At 40.2% G+C, this 21,342-nt stretch overlaps 1 protein-coding gene and 2 long non-coding RNA genes across 4 annotated transcripts; 2 read left to right on the top strand and 1 right to left on the bottom strand.

The window, feature by feature from the left end:
• Positions 1-323: 323 nt before the first annotated feature.
• LOC131248254 (uncharacterized) lies at positions 324-1,305 on the top strand. 2 transcript variants are annotated; one of them, XR_009172174.1, is made up of 3 exons: positions 324-475; positions 763-911; positions 1,094-1,305. It is a non-coding gene; the product is annotated as an uncharacterized LOC131248254 (long non-coding RNA). The 2 variants fall into 2 exon arrangements; XR_009172175.1 differs by having other exon boundaries at positions 763-915.
• Positions 1,306-3,766: 2,461 nt separating this feature from the next.
• Positions 3,767-5,829, top strand: LOC131249866 (uncharacterized). The gene is made up of 2 exons (XR_009172878.1): positions 3,767-4,931; positions 5,322-5,829. It is a non-coding gene; the product is annotated as an uncharacterized LOC131249866 (long non-coding RNA).
• A 2,120-nt stretch (positions 5,830-7,949) lies between these two features.
• LOC131248252 (tyrosine--tRNA ligase 1, cytoplasmic-like) lies at positions 7,950-20,499 on the bottom strand. Its single transcript, XM_058248440.1, has 10 exons — positions 20,294-20,499; positions 20,049-20,196; positions 15,090-15,373; positions 14,817-14,913; positions 14,482-14,587; positions 14,318-14,400; positions 11,947-12,092; positions 10,409-10,514; positions 9,448-9,507; positions 7,950-8,172 (listed from the first exon to the last, which is right to left on the bottom strand). The coding sequence occupies exons 1-10, from the start codon at positions 20,416-20,418 to the stop codon at positions 8,152-8,154; spliced, it is 1,176 nt and encodes a 391-aa protein (XP_058104423.1). The 5' UTR covers positions 20,419-20,499; the 3' UTR covers positions 7,950-8,151.
• Between the last annotated feature and the right edge of the window lie 843 nt (positions 20,500-21,342).

Raw genomic sequence — 21,342 nt, 5'->3', positions numbered from 1 at the left:
TTAAAAACCTTTTGGGTGCCATAAAAGTTTTGGATCAAGCCGATCTTTGTTTCTTGTCTGTATGACCTAATCAACAAATTGGATGTCAAATAAACAGTACAGTGGGCCTTAGGAGGATTTTAACGGTGGATATCTAATTACTATTGTTTTCCTCTGGTGTGGTCCACTTGAGATTTTTCATAACTCTCATTTTTATGATCAAGCCATAAAATGATCCGTAAAAATGGATTAACGGAATGGATGAAACACATACATCATGATGAGTCCCCCATAGCACCGACCATTAGCCACTAGGCTGGTGGCAGGAGGAGTAGCCAATCCGTTTCCCCGAAGCCGCGCCAGATGTCGCAAGCGCACGGAGCAGTGAGACCATCTACACCAACGTCCAACACAAAAAGATCGACTCGCTTCCTCGACCGAGAGCAACGTCCCTTCGTTCCGTTCTCTACCTGAAGCACGAGAACCAAAAATGCCTGTAACTCTCTCTCTCTCTCTCTCTCTCTCTCAAATCCCATTTTTCTTTTCTTATTTTGTAACAGATCCCTTTTATCAATCCCCATGTTTTCTTTTCTTATTTTGTAACAGATCCCTTTTCTCAATTCCTTCTCATCTTTCTCGAATCTTTTTCTTTCTTTTTTTTAAAAAAAAAATCTTCCCGAACAATCTCCAGATCTACAATCAAACAACAATAGCCGAATTCTAGGGTTAGGGTTTTCTTCATCTTCCTTTCTATTGATTTTTCTAACTATGTGAATTGCTCAGCTGAGGAGACTTTTAGAGGTGGAGCCCCCCGGCCCTCTGCGCTATATAGTCGGGGCCGTGATCATGATGGTCGGTGTCGTTCTGCCCGTCGGATATATGATGTTCCGGAACAAGCGGGTCCCGTCCGCTTCTTCCTACTCCAAGCAGACGTAGGTGTGCCGCCATTTTCGCTTTCCGTTCTCTTCTTTTATCTAATTGATCGTTTTCTTGGATTCAACGTGGAATTCCAGTTCTGGTCACGGTCGGATCGCATTTACTGCAGTCTGATCTCTGTGGATGGAATTCAATGGCATTTCTGTAATTTCATCTTTTTTCTGCGTTGACTTTTCAGGAATAAAGTCCTGATATAGGAATGCTGCGGAGATTTGGCTTCTTTTCTGTCCCTGGTTATTGGAAGGACCACCGGTAATGCGGTTGTTCTTATTCAGCTTTGAATGTAAAATCTGATTTTTGGGTTTTTAGTTGTTGGAAATTCTAATGCTGTTTCCATAAGATGAATGTATTTGGTCCGATTTGTTTGTCATGGAGAAGTGCATTTGTTCATGTGTCGTGTGTTTTCTTGAATCTTTTCATCTTCTTCTTTTTCCCGCCCATCTGCAAAGAATTCTCTAAGTGAAAACAGAGAGACAAAGGGCTGATATTTGAAAAGGAAAAAAGAATGGATCTGTAGGGTCCCAAATGAACTGGTTTTTTCAAAAAAAAAAAAAAAGCCTTGTTCAATGCATTAACATATAGTTCCTTTGTTGGGATTATGTTGGGAACCATTGGCTCGGGAGTGATATCAGTGACAAGGTTTGAAAATCATTGCTATAGTGGTCACCACCAAAACCAGATTCTTTTGTCCGTATCGCCCCGTGTTGGGCTGATACAGCCATATCATTTATGTATGAAACTGGTAATGCATGGGGAATAAAGTACCTGTTTCCTATGATACTGTAACCCTTGGTTGGTGATGCTATAAACTGTAAATTCTATTTTGGGTGCGTTTGGATGCACAATTGATTTGGAATGTGTATGTTCATTTCAATTATAAGAGAATAATGAAATTTTAATGGTGTTTTCTAGTACTCCTAATGAAAAAAGGTAGGCCCCAAATTGCTGTTGAGTTCCTTTCAAGTCCAACTTAAAGGTAACATAACTGGAATTCAGTTCCTTGTCTCTCAAGATCAAGGCTAAGGGCTATTTACATCTTGGTCATTTCCACTTTATTGAACAAATCATTGCAACTCAATTTAATGTTGCATCTGAACACAGGCTTAGGGAGCTTTCTACACAATGTTACTTGGTTATTGATCAATTTGCTATGTTCTCATTTAGATTAAGAAAACAAAAAAAAGCAAACTACACTAACAAGTTCATAAACTGACTCACACTGTAATTGATGGGAACATGTAATATTCATACGTGTGTGTACTCATGTAACTTGGACATTGGGTCCTTACTCTTGCTCGGGTAGTAGACTCTCAGGAGTTTCAACTCCCGGTCAAGGGTTCGAGTACCCAGAAGTGGTGAAATTCCACTAGCGTGAGTGTGTGGGGTGTGTGTGCGTGTGTAAAAAATAATAATAATAATAATTTTTTTGAAATAAATGTAACTTGGACATTGAAGTGTGTGCTCATGTTGGTCAGGGACACGATGGCTTCTAAAAGTAAGAGTTGTTGGTATGTCTGTATGCATATTCATATTTTTTATCTCCAATGTAATTTTTTAATATGTAAAATAATCTGAAAAAGAAATAATAGTAACAAACTTGGGGCCTGTTTGGATTGGGAATTACCACAGTAATGTAATGGAAAAGTCCATCTTTATGATTTTACCATCACAACCAAACGCGGCAATCATTGGTCAAATGCAATGTTTTCAGTTACTGTAGACTTACACCAGGGTTCAGCATTGAACCTGTATCTTTTTCATTGGTTATGTTTGAGTTAACAAAGCATTTAGAAGAAGTCCGTTGTTTGCAGATGACATAGTTTTGATTGATGAGACAAGGGAGGGTGTAAACATGACGCTAAACTATGGTCATGTAGTTCCTCAAGTACCCAACTTTCATGGTTGGTTTTATAGGACCTCCTGGCGTTGCTTCGGACCAGGCTTGGACCTGTTAGCATTGCTTGTGGGCTAGGCTCAGGTCTTATACTAAATGCTTCCCTAGTTGATGATGTTTCTCCATGAGGTTTAGATATGTTGGAAATTTTTGTAGAAGTATTCTCAACAGTATTCATGGACTCATGGGGTCAGGAAAAAATGGGGCTCTTGATCTTGCTGTTGAATTGGTTTTGTAGAGGATTGCCAAGCCGACTGTGGTGTCGTGATGGTTCATGAGCTTATGGATCTATTCAATCCATATGGATGTTAGATATAGAACAGGTCTCATGATTGGAAAGGTGAACCTTTTTGGTGTGGTGCTGGGAAGATGAATTTGGAGTAATGTTGAGGACGCCAATAAGCCATACCATTTTGTAGTAGTTTGTTAAGTGTGATAAATGCACGCTGACTGGCTTCTTCCACCTAAATTGGTTGGCCAAACAAGTTAACTCTGATCAGTTAAAGTCACTATAGGTAGGATAATTGAAGCAATTATCCAAACCTTGCAGTCAAGAGCCATGAGTAGAGGATTTGTTGAGTGATCTTTATCATTTTCTCAAAACTAGAAAGTATGGGGGAGCTCTTTCTTTCTTTCTTTCTTTTTTCCCTTCTTTTTTTATTTAATTAATTAATTTTTTTTGTAAGGGCGGAGACTGGAGAGGTGGTTTGCATCACGGAAGGGTTAGGTGCTGTCCTTTCCCTGGCTATGGTACTTTCATGACTGCCACATTATGGTATATTCTTGTCTCCTTTATTACGTTTTATTGCATCCTTGCTGTTTGTGTTGGAAGTTGGAGAGATGAGGAGTAACTTCGGTTTCTAATGGAATAGAAGAGAGAAACAGTGCCCATGCGTAGGCGTAGGAGCTGCTTGGGCCAAAGGATTTGGGCGATCCAAAGGATTTGAATATGGGGCGTGGTTCAGATGTAAGAAATCCAAAGGATTTGAATATGGTGCTTTTGTGGAAATGATTTTGGATGATGCTTTTGTGGAAATGAGCTGTATGTGCTTTTATTCTTGAGGCACAAAATGCTAGGGTATGACATGTTGTTCGCTCTGGGGGCAGGAGATATTGGTCTTGGGAGTTAGAACATTGTTGTTTCGGTTGTAGGTCTTGGGGAACTTCCAGGTTTAGATTTATGATCAGAGATGATCATGAGGATCGTGTTACTCGGACATTTGGAATAGAATTATGCTTCTGACCAATACTCTAGATGTCCTCCTTTTCGCAGTTAAGGAGAGTGATGGAGGAAGTTGTGTTTAAGGGCATGTCCTGCTTGTGGATTACAGTTTATGGTCATTAATGATGAATAGGATCTCACTGGTTTATCTAATGCAAGATTCTTACCATTCCATCTGTATCTCACTAGAAACATGTTATGATTCTGTTTAGGGAGATTTCAGGATTTAATACACAAGGCCATTCCACAGATTTATGTATTGGAGCTGATTCTCTCTCCCTGAAGATTGATTGGAGTACTATGGTATTATAATCGTTTGAGTACAATCCCTCCCTCCCGTTTGAGAGGTCCTTTTTTTTTTTTTGGATGAAAAGGCATAATCTCCCTTCCTCCCGCTTGGGTGGTCTTTTTTTGGATGAAAAGGCATAATCTCCCTCCCTCCTGTTTGGGTGGACTTTTTTTGGATGAAAAAGGCATCATCTCATTTGCTTGTGTGCTGTGAAGTTCTTTGCAGCACATTTGGCTGTTGTTAATGATTCCATTTGGTCACTTATCACAACCTCATTCCCATCAAGCTGTTGTGTTTTTCCCTCTTTTGCAGTTATCTTAAAAAGAATGCTGTTCTTTCGTTGCTTTTCTGGCTATGTTATGATGTTGTTATGGATTGAGATTGTGCAAGGAGATAAAAATACCAGCACTATATAACCTTTGCTGTCTCCTGAAAGACGACAGTGAGAGTTCTCCTTGGAATCCATTTCTACAAATGATTCATAGGTCGAGACCATTTCCGTTCCATTCTCTTGATACGGTGGTGGTGGGTGGGGGCTGATTCAGTAATCCAAGGAGAAAGTCCCTGCATGGATGTGCATGAGGAAAGAAAAAGAAGAAGAAAAAGAAAAGGTTACCTTGATAATAAATTTTTTGTGCTTTCTTCACTGTTAATGTCGGCAGCTCAGATCATTGGCCATTGCCTCCACAAATGCAAACTAAATTCCAAGCAAATAGTGTATTTTCTTTCCATCAAGTTGGTTAACTGATACCGGCAAAGAGGTGGTTTGAAAGTAAGTTGTAACAGACAGAACGTTTGAATTAGGCCCATTGCCGTGCTCTCGCCAGATAATTGGTCCAGATCACGGGCCCGATGTGGCACACGACTTTTGTGAGAGCTCACAATAGGGATCATTAATCCATTGTTCACGAACCAGATGACCTTTCTAGCAAATTTTACTGAGGTATTTCTCACCCTCCATAGACTTTCTGGACTATTGATTCTTGACAGCCGAAAAACAGGTAATATGGCATGTGCAGCATGGAGGAAGAGAGCAGCAGTTAGTTGGGCCTCATGGTTACTGAAGATTGTTACCATCTTCATGAGAGAAGCAAATTATGTTACTGCACTGCAACAACAGAAGCTTGCAAGGAAATGGCATGGTTACAGGGTCTCATAGAGGGGTCAGGTAATAAGTAAGAAAATTGTAAGTCATACAGTGACAGTGAAAGCACAATTTTGTAGCAGAAAGAGCACGGTAGGCTATGTGTTCACTTTGCGTGGTGCAGCAGTTAGTTGAGCCTCACCATTACAGAAGATTGTTACCATCTCCATGAGAGAAGCAAATTATGTTACTGCACTGCAATAGAAGCTTGCAAGGAAATGGCGTGGTTACAAGGTCTCATAGATGGGTTGGGTAAGAAGTGAGAAAATTGTAAGTTATACAGTGACGGTGAAAGCACAATTCACCTAAAAGAATTCAGCCTTCCATTTCAAGAAGTAAGCATATAAATAGCAAATATAATTTCATACGATCACTTCTGGAATATGGGCAATTTACTTTGGAAAAGATTCACACAAATTAGAACCATACAAATATGTTGACCAAGGTGGTCACTAAAGAGATTCACATCGAGTTTTCTACGGAAGCATGGGCTTTTACATATGCAGCATGATCAATGGGAGATTGCCTATAATCAATCTCCAAGTGGGAGATTGTTAGGATATGTGGAGCCCATTCATCAAAGGTGCATTGTTTATCCAACCATCACTTTCTCATATTTCACATGGATTTTTATATAAACCCTAGTTCGTTTGGAATTATATATATATATATATATATATATATATATAAAAGGAAAAGGTACTATGCGCTCGACCTCACGAGTCCGTCCCATGAGGTCGAGCTATGTGGGCCCCACCGCGATGCGTTTCGAACATCTACCCCATCAGTCAAATGCACCATTCAATCGTGGGTCTAGGTCTCAAAAATCAAGTCAATCCGTGACTTGTATGGGCCACACCACATACAAAAGTAGGGAGGGCCCGTGCACCATAAAAACATTCATAATCATTTTTTGGGCCCACCGAGATGTGGTTTGCAAATCCAGCCCATCCATTATGTGTCCCACTTGCATGAGGGTTCAGACCAAGTTTCAGCAGCATTAAAAACTCAGGTGGGCCCCACCAAATGCTTTTATATGTTTTAATGGTGTCTTCACATGATTTTAGATGGTATGGCCCACCCGAGTTCCGTATACGGCTGATTTTTGGGATATCCCATAATTTAGAAGGGACCTATCAAATGCACGGTGTTGATGGTCGACACACATCACGGTGGGGCCACACAGCTCAACCTCACGGGAGCTTATCATGAGGTCGAGCACATAGTACTTTTTCCCTATATATATATATATATATATATATATTTCTGTTGTGGGAGAAAGAGAACAATAATTGTATCGAGAGTTGTAACTTTGTTTTTGCCTTCGAACATAATGAATCGGTGTGAATCCGTAGACATACGGAAAATGAACCACGAAAATCTGTCTTGTGATTTGTATATTCTCTTTTTCTTTTGATTGAAATTGCTCTGCGTACGGTCAGTAAGGGATCTCTTTTCCCAACAAGATCATCCAAAATTGAACTGAGTTGCACTTTTTGGTGCATTGCCATAAGATAATAAGTATATAATCACCATGTGAGCCAGAGTGAAATGTGAAAAAAAAGAAAAGAAAACTGTGCTTTACAACTCCCGACTGCATGAAAAGCAATCAAAATCGTGGGTTTACCTATAAAGCACCATCTGATTCCTGTGCAGAGACTCAATGGTAGAATTCAGCTGTGGGACATGCACCAACATCAGATGGCTAGGAAGAGCTTTGCTAAGCCCACACGCGTGCATGCCATCACATAAGCCAGTGTGGCAGACTAGAATATTAAAGCCACCCATTAGGTGGCCTTGATCCGTGTAGATGTTGCTGTAGAAGTAGTTCGCTTTCGCGTTGGCTGCTCTCACTACATGCACTAGATATTCTTAATAACTATAAATTCCATTTGGACGGTCCAACACACACGTGTCCCATCCCTCCCTCTCTCCTATCTGGGTTAGCTACCAAGCAGCCATCCTAATGTTTGATACCTGCAAGATCGGAATCATCCATCACTTGGGACCCACCGTAAACAGGTCCCACCAAAAATCACAGAGTTGGCATGTTCCTGTACACCCAAGTAGATGACCTGATGATTTCAACGAACAGTTAGAAAATGATCCAACCAAGTCTGCTAGGTAACTTCAGATGGGTCCAATTTTATAAAATACAGTGCATGACATCTTAATCTTCAACGTCGCCCTGCTCTAAACCCATGTGATTGGCATAGGTGCAACGGGACCCATGTGCAACCACAACAGCTCCACAACAATATAATCCCTACAAGGCATAGGTGCAGCAGGACCCATGAGCAATCACAACAGCTCCACAACGATAAAATCCCTACAAATTGCTGGAAAACACACGTCTCTGTCAGAACATGGATGACTCTAGACAATCGGTATTAAGCCTCCACAGTCGTTTTTTTTTTTAGGGCAGGCTCGTTCTGCTCGACACAGAGGACTTGGGATAGTATTTGTAGAATAGGCATTTTCATGATGAAGAAACAATATATGGACTATTGCAAGCAAAATCAATGGTCAAATAAATAGGGTGTTCAAATGCATAACCCATCAAATATTCAGAAAATGATAGCTGATTGAAAATATGAGATTTGTTTCTGTTAGTTATGAAATAATCCACCAACAATCTATTATAACTGCCTTCTGAGGAGAGCAACCTGTAATCAGCCTCTTCTAAATCACTTGGTAATCTTGTAAGCCTGCAAAACAGAAAAAACGGGTTGTGTGAGATTCCTTGCCACAGTGCATCCCTTTAATGGAAACCTAGATGGGATTGAGAATTAAGTTCACAATGCAACCGACAAGATTGGACTGTTAAATCATTTGGAAAGAAACCTCTAACATTGCGAGGTGCCAATCATTTAGGCTGCATCTGCTTGGGATGCACTATCAAATTCAATTACTATTACCAGTCTAGTGAAGTGTAACGGAAGGGAAAGACCCAAATTGCAATACGCTTCCGACTTACATTTCCATTGAGACTCTGGCTCCTAAATGCAATTCCCTTGTTTGTTTAAAGAGATTCTAAAATCTGGGACAGGAAAAGCCCTATGAAATCCTCAGAAAATAGAAAACTGCAAAATCCAACAATTATTCCATTGTTTGGTTTGCAGTGTTGTTTTCTGTGGAAATGTTAAAAGCTAAATGGTCTTAAGACCAAGAGCTGTCTCTTGTAACCATCAAAAGCTACATGCAACAGTTTTCTTTTCTTTTCCTTTTTCTCTCCTTTTTCTTAAAGGGGAGTCTAGGAAAAGGAAATAGATAGATTCTCCACTCTCTTTTTTGTTTGTTTTTCAAACTGAGGAAACTGTCACATCAAGTGAATTTGTATTCTTTTGCATGGGGTTTCTCTAAACAAACAGGACTCAAGTTAAGACACAGAAAGAAAAGTAACCGCAATTTAGAAGCTATGTCATCATTGTGCATACAAGGAAAAATCATTGACTTTTCTCTGACGTTTTAAATGGGGACCAGACCCCAACCTGTTTTTGTTGGCAGATCAATCCAAAGCAATACCCATGTTTATATATAGTATGAAGAAATATAGTGTGGTTTGACCCAGGTTTATAATAGTAAAAAGAAATATAGTTTTTATGCTGCAAAACATGTGTTAGTGCTGATAGCATGGCTGCTTCTCAAGTAGGAGCTCAGAGTTTCAACCTCTAACCCAACCATTTAAAAATTGCTGACAAGTCCATTCAGTCAGTTGGATCGCTTGACCCAGAAAACCTGAACAATTGCCAAGACCTGTTATATGCCCGTTTCAATTCAAGCCAATCCAACTGTCCAGTCTGGTTGGGCTTTGAAACATTGCTTTTATCATTTTCTCTCAAATAAACTAAACGTCCATAAGTTAACAGCTTGTACATCCACACACAGCCTTATGAAATTCTTTATTTCATATGCACTGCTTACCAATTGCTTTCCTTTCTCTAACAGGAAATAGACCTTATTGAAGAAATTCATATACATACCTTTACAGTTCTCAATAGATTATTGGCTTCAGTGTTGTTTTTGAAGTGTTCCCGTACTGGCTGCAAGTACAAAAGGGAGGATTGAGATCTACTTTCAAGAAAAACAAGAAATAGCAACAGAACTTCCACCCAAATAGCTATTTTGATGTGTATGTCAAGGCCCTTCAATGCTGATGCAAAGGAGATTACGAACAAACAATGCAACACAGAATCAATTAGAACAAGTAGGATTATCTTCAAAAACAACATTTTACATTTATTCATCAGCAGAGGACGAAACCAAAAATGTTTTAATTTCTAAGAGGACCAAGTCCATGTACATGGTCTCAACATTGGTGACCTGAACCATCAACCTGGTGGGTCCCGTTGTGGATGATGAACATTCAGTTTTTTGAACGTTCAGTTTTTTGGTGACCTGAACCATCAACCTGGTGGGTCCCGTTGTGGATGGTGAACGTTCAATTTTTTGTTTTGCAAACATTCCTGCCCATCTGGTTCAAGTAATACTGCAGGTAGAATTTGAACTGCAAGTGTGGTTTTAACAATTCATTTGCAGGTCATGATGGAGCCACCAGATCTAATCAATTTGATTTTGACACTATGGGATGAGCACTTCCAGTAGTGCGCAGGGACTGCATGCCTGGTATATGTTGAAGCATCATCGACACTATTTTTAATAATACAGTAGCAAGCATTAAGCAATTTTCCACTCGAGAATTATCATAAGAGCCCCACTTTTGTGCACCATTCATGGTAGGTGGGAAGCTCTATGCACAATGAACGTGGGCATCGCTGAAATCCCACTTTGGATGTGAGTAGAGTTCCTTGCCACCACAAACCAATGGGTTGGAGCCAGTGGCTCACAAGCTCCTGCATGCCAATGGAAATACACAAATATTTTCTCACACAAGCTTACAGAAAAGCAGGTCGGGCTTCAGAGCGACATGAAACTGAGATCTACCTGCAAAATCTTATTTAATGCCTTTGAAAGTGCAGGCTTGACATCTGCAGGATGTAATTCCTCCCTTTCATAGTCACCTATCAGTTCCTCAATGCTGGTGAATGTCCTGAATGGAGGGTGAAATTTTTACAGGTCAGTCCTTAAAAGATCCAATATTAGTAGTTTGAGCATCAGTCATCAATATAGCATTTCGAATCATACAGAATCCAACCACAGAGGCGAGGCATCTATGAGCCGTTTGAAATTCAATACATGAGCAATAAGACCATTTGGACATGCCCAATGCCTACCATCATTGCATCCAATATTTGCGAGTGAGGTTTCAAATAGGTGATACCCAATGTGAAAGGATATGTGACATCTTTTTCTTCGTCTTTTTTTTTTTCTTGTTCTTTTTTTTTTGTGGGGGGGACAAAATAAATTTTGTAAGCTCAAAGGAAATACAACTCAAGAGAAAGTATGTCAACACAGAATAATATTGTTGCAAGGACGTGGCTTCAAAGAAATGTTAGTCTTCCAAAAGAAAGGGACATCGCTTTCTATTTGGCAACTTCCACCCCTAGCTACCTCTACTTCTTACCCTGTGGCAATCAACTCATTCAAGGTGTTCTGTATCCATTACGATACGGCCGTAAAGGCCAATACATACAGATAACGACCGTGACTGTTACGCGATACGGGGGGTGAAACGGGGCAATTGTTTTTTTTGACCCTATCGGCCATAATGGCCGTTACGCCCATAACGGTCGAAAAACATCTATTTTTTCTATGTAAATCCATTCTCCTCCTCATTTCCCACTTTTCTTACTCCAAAAACCTTTCTAGATTATTTTACAGCAGATTCTTACCATAGTTTTTAGGATTAAAATTGTAGATTGAAGCGATTTGAGTGAATAGAAGCTCCGAGGGCAATTTTTTCAAAAAAATAAAAAGTGGAATTTATGCCTTTTTTTCGATTTCTAATTATAATGCTTGATTGTAACGTCTAAATATTAGAAACACATAACCATGTTCATAAGTTCACTAGACAACCAAATACAACACTCTCACCAAAGAGTGGACCATTACGCTTGCACAAACATGTTTAAAACAAAAAATGAATACATATTTAGAATATTTACACTATTCTGGATTTTCTAAATATTTTTTCAGAATTTTTAAGGGAACAAATTTCAACCATTACGGGAGTCGTAATGGTCTTTACACCCCCGTACAGCCATTATGGCCAATACCCGTATCAGTAACGATGGTGACCGTTACAACCACCATTACCGATACGGAATACCTTGAACCTATTCCTCGTAAAAATGGGTGTGATGAATGATGATAAATCAGGAAAATAGTCAGTAAATTCTTGACACAAGCAGGTTGAAATGTATTGATTCTGTTTCCAGTCTGCAACTGAAAACACAATCACAAACATCTTTGCCTTCAAACAAATAAATGAAGAATTTCAAAAACAATCAAGGGATGAGAATACACACTTAAGAGATGAAACAAAACTCACTTGTTACCCTAAAAAAGAAGAAAAAACTCACTTGTTCCCACCATTCTTCTCATCGCGTACTACCTCAAACTTTCCAAACCATGGGAAAACGATGTACTTGATGTATTCCAAACATGGGTTTCCTTCCACAAACTTTGGAGGGCAGTATGCCTTCTTTATCTTCACATTCACTTCAGCCTATAACATAAGCCAACACTGTTATAACAAGCATTCTACAAAAAAGAAGAAGAAGACGGTGAACAGAAAGGAAACAGATGTTATGAACATGAAATGGAGCATTGAAACAAGAGAACAACATCATAGTCAAAACATATGTTATCAGTTTTCATAAACTCAGTTCATAATCAAGTTTATGTTACAAGCAGTGTTTCAAATAGCGCTCGTAGGCTACGTAGCGTAGCGTGGCCGTAGCGCTACATAGCATCCCAAATAGCGTAAATCCCCTATAGCGTATGCTACAACGGTCATAGCGTATGCTACAGCTACGTAGCATCTGTAGCGTAAGATACGATGCATTTATTTTACTATTTTAGTTTTTTATTATTTTTTCAAGTTTTCTTTGTTTATAATGTTGAGGAATGTGACACTTGTATTGTACTTGATACTTTTAACCCATGGGATTTTTATTTCTTTTCATAATTGTGACTTGTGGTTTCAATTAGACATTATTAATTAAAGTGGTTTGCTTATAAAGTTGTTTTTTTTTTTTGAAAGATAACGTGCATTAAAAGGGGAAAAAGATACAAAAAAGGACCGTCGAGCTGGCAGCCCCTTAGGACACAAGAAAAGAAAGATCAACATTGGGCCCTTCCCTAATGGAAATCCACTCAGCGATGAAACAAAAAGCATTGGAGGAGACTATGTGGGGGGGTTTCGCGTCGTTCCAAAAGCATCTGTTGTTCCTTGCTAACCAGAGGGCCCACCAAATCACTAAAATACCGATCCGCCATATCCTAGATTTGAATTTGCTTAATCTGACCCCGTGCCAGGCTTTAAGGAGAGTATCCACATCATTTGGAAAACACCATTTAATTTTAAAGCAATACAGGAAAGCTGACCAGACGGAATAAGCGAAGGGGCAGTGGATCAGTAAATGGTTCACCGATTCTTCAGCAAACATGCAGCAAAGGCAGACATTCGGCACAATCATTCCTTTTTTCCTAAGGTTGTCGATGGTGAGGATTCAGTTGTTCCCCACCAGCCACCCGAAAACCTGGAGTTTTGGTGGAGTAGCGTATTTTCATATGAAATGAGGATGTTGCGAGGGGGTGGAAACATTGTTGGCCGATAAGATTTTAAAGAATGACCTGACCGTGAAAGCAAATTTGTCTGGTTTCCACGTGAGGCAGTCGTCGCGATCCTGGTTGAGGGAGACAGATTGAAGAAGCTGCAACAGATGAACATAGTGATCATTTCCCAATCTTGCAAGTTCCTTCTACAAGGGATGTTCCAAATAACCTTGTCATCTACCCGGGAGTAATATTCAGCGATGAAAGTATTGTTGTCTTTCGCCACCCTGAATATTGGAGGGAATTTATCCTTCAGAGGCATGTCCCCAAGCCAACTGTCGTGCCAAAACCTAACGTTGTCTCCCCTGCCCACATCAAAAGCAATCAAACGGATCACTTTCTCTTTTAGGCGACTGATTCCTCTCCAGATCGCAGAGACCTTGTAAGGAGCAGCGTCATTCGTCCACCATCCGCCTATCGAGCTCCCGTATTTACCTTTAATGATTTTATTCCAAAGGCTGTCCTTTTCTACTCCAAGACGCCACATCCATTTACCTAAAAGGGCCTGGTTCATCAGTTTAAGTTGTTGATGTGATAATTATTTGATTTGGCTTATATATGTGGATTGGCTTTTGATAAATGATAACTAATAACTTTTTTAACATGCTTATAATTGATAAAATGAATCATCTTTTAGGCATTTTCATATTTTTTCCTTTTTTTTCACTATTTATTATATTTGTCCTATTTTGAAATTAAAAAATAGAAGTATCATGTAGCTTACGCTACGCGCTACATATTTACGCTACACGCTATAGAGGACTGAGCGCTACGCATCACACTACCGCTATTTAAAACAATGGTTACAAGGGCATGTGTACAGGTAGGGCTATATGCAGTGCCATCATGCAGGAACAGTTCTGGCTAAACACCAATTCGGACCATGTGGACACAGTTACATGCGTTAGTTGCGAATATTCAATGAGAACTCGATTCTATCCAGTGCCCGGTATGGCTCTAGAGCACAGGTGAGCTCAATGCAAGAAAGAGACAACTCAAGCTAAATTGCCATTTTGGACAATGGCCTTGAGCTGAATGCAAATACAGCAAATTTTCAATGCAGTCTTAATTCTATCGACATTCACATGTTTCTTTCCATTTTCAAGCGCCTACCTCATCATCCTCCATGAAGATTGAAGATGATGGGTCACTTTTTGACATCTTCTCTTGACCTTGCTGTAGACCAGGCAACATGTCTGCAGTTCATCAGCACTTAAGGCCAATCATATAATCACAGTTGAGAATAAACAAACACAGCAGATGAATATATAGGATACGATGTGACAAGATAATAGGCTTCCTCTTCCTTTTGATGTCGTCACAGTACTCTCTTGCCAGTACATTCACTTTACGCTGATCCATGCCCAACTGGCAGATGTCAGCCTGTAAAAACAAAATAAGTAGCCATCACTGATGTTGTCTTGTATGAAACAGCAATAGTTAGTTCTGCAAACTTGTGTCAGTGACACAATTCTACGCCTTATTGATTGATTGGAGAAAACCAAACGATAAACAAAATGAATAAAAATTAACACCCCAATATGAGCTCATGAAAACCAGCTAGCATTCATTACTAATATTTTAAAAAGGAAGATATTTGGGAAGACGGTACCTTCAGAAAAAATATGTCAGCACATTGCATGCATGGGTAGAAAATCTGTGCTGCCGTCAATTCATCCTGCTCACTCCGACCCATGATTTGACAGCACCTACAAAATCAAGAAACTGTCAAACCTCAGGTTCTGGATTAGGTGATAGTCGCTAGAAGCTACTGTTGCTCTAAAGTTTTAGATCAGAAAATGCACGCCGAACACACACATGGAACAACACTCAGGATCCAATGCACATGAATGCAAGAACACGCATACAAAGGTTATTCCCACACCTTAGGATCCTTGGAAGCTTGTTCCTTCGAGCTATATCCATTACGAGAGGCCAGTACACAATGGCATTCTTGTTAATTTCTTCTGAGGACCACAAAAACTCTACTCTATCAAGGTCCATTCCCACAGCTTTCCAAATCTCAATCAGATAACGGCCGACGATTTGGATTTTTTTCAAGTCACCGCCCATTTTATTGTTCAGCTGGGCAAACCAATCTGCAATCCAGATCTTCACTTTGCATCCTGCAGATGTCAGCTTGTTCACGTTTATTGCCTTCATAACACCCTGCTCAACAATCAAGAGCAACCGTTTATAACTATAATGTTTGGTACAGTGTGGGAAGCCCTCAACCTTTCATCTGTACTTCAAATAAATCTAATAGAGTATTAACATGATCAACCACATAATAACATTCAAATTGTAGCCTGTTTGCAATTCCACTTATTGTAATTAACAAGTTGGCTGACTCACATCAATCAGGGAGGAATGGTCTAGCCAATGAATAAGGGAGCTAAAATAATGTTGAAAAACAGTTCTTAGTGGCAAGCATCTGAGGTTGATGCCAACAAGGTACAACTCCCCAAGGAATCCTCTGGAACTTCAGTTGACTGACATCAAACTATCAATAAGAATATCAAAATGATATGTTGAAATGACTAAAAAGTGCATTGGAAACAACCTGCAAGAAGAGAGATAAAGTGGCAGCCTTAGGGCCAAATCGTGGTTGAAAGCAAGCTTACCCAGATGTTCTTTACTAATTATGTTTTGGTGTACCCTGAATGTGCACTGTTTCATGCCAGAACAGAGGCAACCAAATGATGTGGAAACAGAGCCATCAACTATATGCAGCCCCCAACTCCCCTAAATCCAAATCAATGGATTCCACCATAAAGATGATGGATGAATCAAGCATTGGAAGCTAACAAGCTATCAACTAGATTGAATAGAGAATGCATCTCTTCTTCTCTTGAAAGGAAGGATGCTTTCAAGATAGTGTTGACTGCTGAGAGGGCCAAACGCTACACTATACACTACATGCCATTTAAAACACTACTTGGGGTTGCTATGTTGTCTGATATCTCAGCAGATTCCTTTCCTCTTTTGTATCTTTTTCGCTATTAATATATTTTCCAGTTATCCTTTTGTATATAAAAAAAAAAAACACTACTTGGGGCCTCAAGGTGGATAGGGGAGACTTTTAAGTGTCTCACCTCTAGTTTGCGGATGACACCATCTTATTTTGTGAGCCGAACGCCACTCGAATTGATAAGCTCCAGAATGCGATTTTCTAGTTTGAAATGGTTTCAGACGTTGCAGGAAATTTTCAAAAATCAACAGTGTTGATTTTGGGCATCGGTTTGTCCAAGGAGGAAGTGGATTCTTTTGCTCAGTTGTTTGGTTCAAGGGGCAGTCCTTCCCAACATCTTACTTGGGTATTCCCTTGTGTATTGGAAAGGTGAAATGTTGTTTATGGGATCTGGTGATTGAGAGATTGAGAGATTCGAAAGGAAATTTTCAGTGCAAAAGAGTAGGTTGTGTCATTGGGGGATAGAATCGTTCTTATCGAAGCAGTGCTTTCATACCTCCCCATTTATTTCATGCCTCTCTTCAAGCGCCCGAAAGTAGTGCTCAATAAATTGGAAAGTTGAAAGGGAATATCTTATAGCAAGTTGGGGAAGCTAAGAAAAAATTCCATCTTATGAATTGGGTCGATGTTTGTAGGCCTAAAGAAGTGGGGCGGCCCTTAGGTTCATTGAATGACACTTTATTGGGGAAATGGATTTGGAAATTTGGGGTGAAGGGAAGCCTTTTAAAGGAGGTTTTGGCTAGAAAATATGGGGTGGATCATGGGTGGTGGCCCAATAGTGCCTCTATGTATACAGCATTAGGTGTGTGGAAGCAAAACTTGAACTTAAAAATGTGATCCATGGTAGGGTGACTACAGGGGGAGGGTAAGATTTTGGATGTGTGGTTAGGTGATCAGTCTTTGCAGGAGCAATTCCCAAGAATTGCTCAAGTGGCATTGGACCCCGACTCTTCGATGAAATGTTGCTTCTCTATTCAAGATAGCATAGGGGTGTTAACTTCTTTATGTCGTAGAGATCTCCATGAGGAGAAATTTCAATAGTTGCTAGTTCTTCTTATTCTGTTCGGGGGGGACTCGAGGATAAATCTGGGAAGTTCTCGGTGAAATCTTTCCATTCTTTGCTCTCTAGAAACCAAAGCGGAAGATCTAGAGGTGGTGCATACTCTACTCCTTTGGTCCTATGGTGGTGCGCCTTCTAAGGTGTCGATTTTTTGCTTGGTGGGTTGGAATAAGGTGTTGACAATTGATAACTTGAAAAAGAGAGGTCGTATCATTATCAATGCTTGCCCGTTGTGTAGACAAGATGATAAATCCGTTCGCCATCTCTTTTTGCTTTGCCCATTCACTTTGGAAGTGTGGGCCAACATCTTTCAATTCCCTAGTACGGTAGTGGTCAGGGAAGCTCTATTGAAGCCCTACTCAGATAATGGCATGGTAGTGGTCAGGGAAGCTTGGGAAGAAAGAAATGGAGGCTCTTTCTTCTAGCTAGGCTATGGACCATTTGGAAGGAACGAAATTCAAGATGCTTCTCGGACATTTGTAGCAATCCCAAGGGGATATTTTTCAGAGCCAAAACTTTGGTTGCAGAATGGGTGCAGGCATCCTTTTAGTTGAGGCTCGTTAGGGAGGGCTGGATTTCGGTACCCCCCCTTCTTTTTTTTCTTTTCTTTTTTTAATGATGTTGGGATCCCTGCCCCATTTTGAGGCGAGACTATTCCCTGCGGATGCACGCAATCATCTGCAAACCACGTGCATTGGGTAATCCCAAGGAGGGGAACGAACTCATGTCTATGGAGAGAACGCCCATGACGCTTACTGTTTGCCCAAACCCTGAGCAGGTGATTTTGTCGCTCATTGCCAAGGCGATTTTTGTTTTCTGTTGCCCTCTTATTCTTTACATTCTTTCAGTTTTGCCACTTTATCTATAAATTGTCATCCTTAAATTTAAAATTTAAAAAAAAAAAAAAAAAAAATTAGAGAAAGAGATGAGAATGTTGCAGGAGGATTTGTTGAAACACCATAAAGCCACCAAGGAGCCATTTACAGTGGTTAGGGAGAAGCAATAATGGTTCATGGCAAGTGTTGAGGCCAAGCCCAAGTTACTGCTGAGAATAAGGCTACTATTAGCAATGTTAAACAACTTGATAACTGCTGAATCTTACCAAAAGGTTGGAGAACATCAGCATTGTCTGGTGTCAGTTTTGGTCAAAAACCAGAGCAACCTATAGCAGCAAGTGGCGGATGGACATGTCATATTAAGATCAAGTTTCTGCAGTTTGATGAAGACCCTTTAGGGTGGACCTTCCATGCCAAATAATACAAGAGACAACAATACTCTGGTTCAATAAATGGTGGAGCCAGCGTACACCCATTTGGTAGGTGATGCGATATTATTTTACCAATGGGCATGTGAAGTTTTAGCTTGGTTACTTGGTCTGAGTTCACCAAGGCACCATGCACTTTGTTGAGAAACCTTGAACAAGCCAGTGCCACAGGTGTTATGGCTAAATTTTGACAAATGGTGACTGTGTGCGATTCCCTGGTAGAGTTTGAGAGGTTCTTCTAACGAATCTTGGGACTAAGAATCATTTTTAGTTTTTCATCCCTTTTTTAAAAATGAATGCACCCAATTTATTAGCCCAGCGGCAAGCCGGAAACAAGAAGGAAAGAACAAGCAAGACTAAGAAAGGAAAAAAAAACAAAGATACAAAATGCGCACAACACTAAAACTTGAGCATCAATTTATATGCAATAAAAATATCAGTTTGCTCTGGGCCCATCATAATATTTATATGCCATAAAATCTGTTCACAAGGTGTGTCCAACAAGGATGAAGGGACATCCCAAACATCAAGCAGATCCACACCACTTGCATTTGGAGGTTTAGGCACATTTTTACATTGTTTCCAATGGCATGGCCCACCTGGGTTTGGTATTAAGTCTGGATTTTTGGGCACATTAATTCCAAGGTAGGGCTCACCTGTGCACAGTTTGGATTTCACAAAAACATCAACCTTGGCCCACAAACAACACATGTTTTAGACTCATAGCCCTTGACCATAATGCCAAGCCTATAGAGCCCTCACTGAAACGACTCTTCATTTTTATCAACGAGAAAATATTCGATAATCTGGAAGATTGTGATGGATTATACTCAGGCATTTAGAAAATGCATACATTACATCAACCAATTGAAATTAAATGATCCAAAATGCACCATGAACTAAAAAAATATCCTTATTTGATCATCTGACTATCTGATTGTTGGGCATTTATTGGATGGTTGAAATTTAAATAATAATAATAATATTAATAATAAAATCCACCAGTCCTATTTCAACAAACATGCACCCACGAATCAGAGGTTAACACTGCCCAACCAATCTGTTTAGGGACAGCAACTTGGTGAAAGTAGGTTCTACAACTTAGGCGGTTTCAAGTAAGTTAATACAACTACGTGAGAATTTCTCAATGCTACGTATCAAGGCTCACAGGTTGCAAGAGTATCAAATAACTTCCCTGATATCAATTGAAATTTTACAAATGGTACAGTCATGACAAGGCATAAATAGATTGGTCCAAACCATTGATTTAATCTGTACCACAGTAATGAACCGTGCATGTACATATCAGCCTAAATAGATTGATCCAAACCGTTGATGTAATCTGTACCACAGTAATGGGCCGTACATGTACATATCAGCTTAAACAGACTACGCTCAGTTTTAACGGCGAATGCTAACGAAGGAAACCACAGTTCAGTCGTTTCCACTGCATCAGACTAATAAAAATAGTAATTTAAATCGATAATGCATCCAAACGCACCACTAGATGAGAAAATAAAAAGAAATCAACTAATGGAAGGGAACTGACCTGGGCAATATGCATTCTACCAGAGGGTTCGAACCCGTCGTAGCATATCGGATCCTTCTTCATTGCAAGAAGATTCAGCAACTCATCTTCTTGTATGCATTCTTCTCCGATGCTCCTTATGATCTTGAATTTCTCTTCCAATGTCAACCTACGGTGCATGTTAGAAACATACCGAACACAGATGAAAAGCAAATCACAGAGAAACAGATCCAAAGAAATGATGATTTGGAACTTCTTCTTCTTACTCGGCCACAGGTCTCGCATCGCTTGAAGAATAGGATTCGCCTTCATCTCGAGAATCCAACGATAAGCATTGGATCTGGTGAGAGTCTTTGACGGTGGGGTTTGGATTCGCTGATTCGTCGGCCATCTCTGACTGTGAGACGCTGGTTTCTATGGTTTGCAGAGGGGTTTTGGAAGGAAGCTGCGCGAGCGTTATATATCCAGGGTTTGGAGACGGAAGTCCAACCCGTCGACGTAGTGACCCCTCCAGTACCACGCCGGTGGACGCGGATTGCGTACACGCAAATTCTGTGGGGCCCGCAGTGATGTATGTGTCTGATCCAATCCGTCCATCCGTTTTTTTTCAGTTCCTTTAAGTGTGTGAAATCAAAATTGGAGTATATCCAAATATCAAGTGGACCACACCACAAGAAAAGGTGGGAATTGAATGCTCACCGTTGAAAACTTCTTTGGGGACACCGAAGTTTTAGTCAAGCTGATATTTGTATTTTTCCTTCATCCATGTCCGTGCGATCTGTGATCAGGTTGAATCACAAATAAGCATCACTCTGGTATCTAAGAAGGTTTCAATGGTGGTCATCATTATCACCACTTTTTCCTGTGGTGTGGTCCGCTTTCGGTTTGGACATCCTTAAATTTTGGGCTGGTACCATGAAATTATCTGATAAAAATGATGGATGGAGTGGATAATACATATACATAATGATGGCCCCCACACAATTTAGCCAGTACGCTATAGGTACTCGGCACGAAATCCATTTCCTTAGCCCCGCCGGGACCGGTTGGTGCGGGAAAAGCCGTGTGGGCCCATAATGATTTATGTCTATTATCTGCTCCATCCATCCATTTTTACATATCAATTTAGGTAAAGGGTTCAAAAATGAGGTAGATCTATGTCTCTGGTGGACCACACCATAGGAAACAGTGGTAATTGAACTCCCACCATTAGAAACTTCCGCTGCAATGCTTATCTAGAGAAGGATAGCTTACAGACGCTGCCAGCCTGCCAGGATCAGGACGCGGATTTCCTGCGAAAGCCTTTAGCAGGAAG

Source organism: Magnolia sinica, chromosome 6, assembly GCF_029962835.1.
Source record: "Magnolia sinica isolate HGM2019 chromosome 6, MsV1, whole genome shotgun sequence".
NCBI classification, from domain to species: Eukaryota; Viridiplantae; Streptophyta; class Magnoliopsida; order Magnoliales; family Magnoliaceae; genus Magnolia; species Magnolia sinica.
Note: the sequence above shows the minus strand (reverse complement) of the source record. Positions and strands in the feature narration are given on the sequence as shown.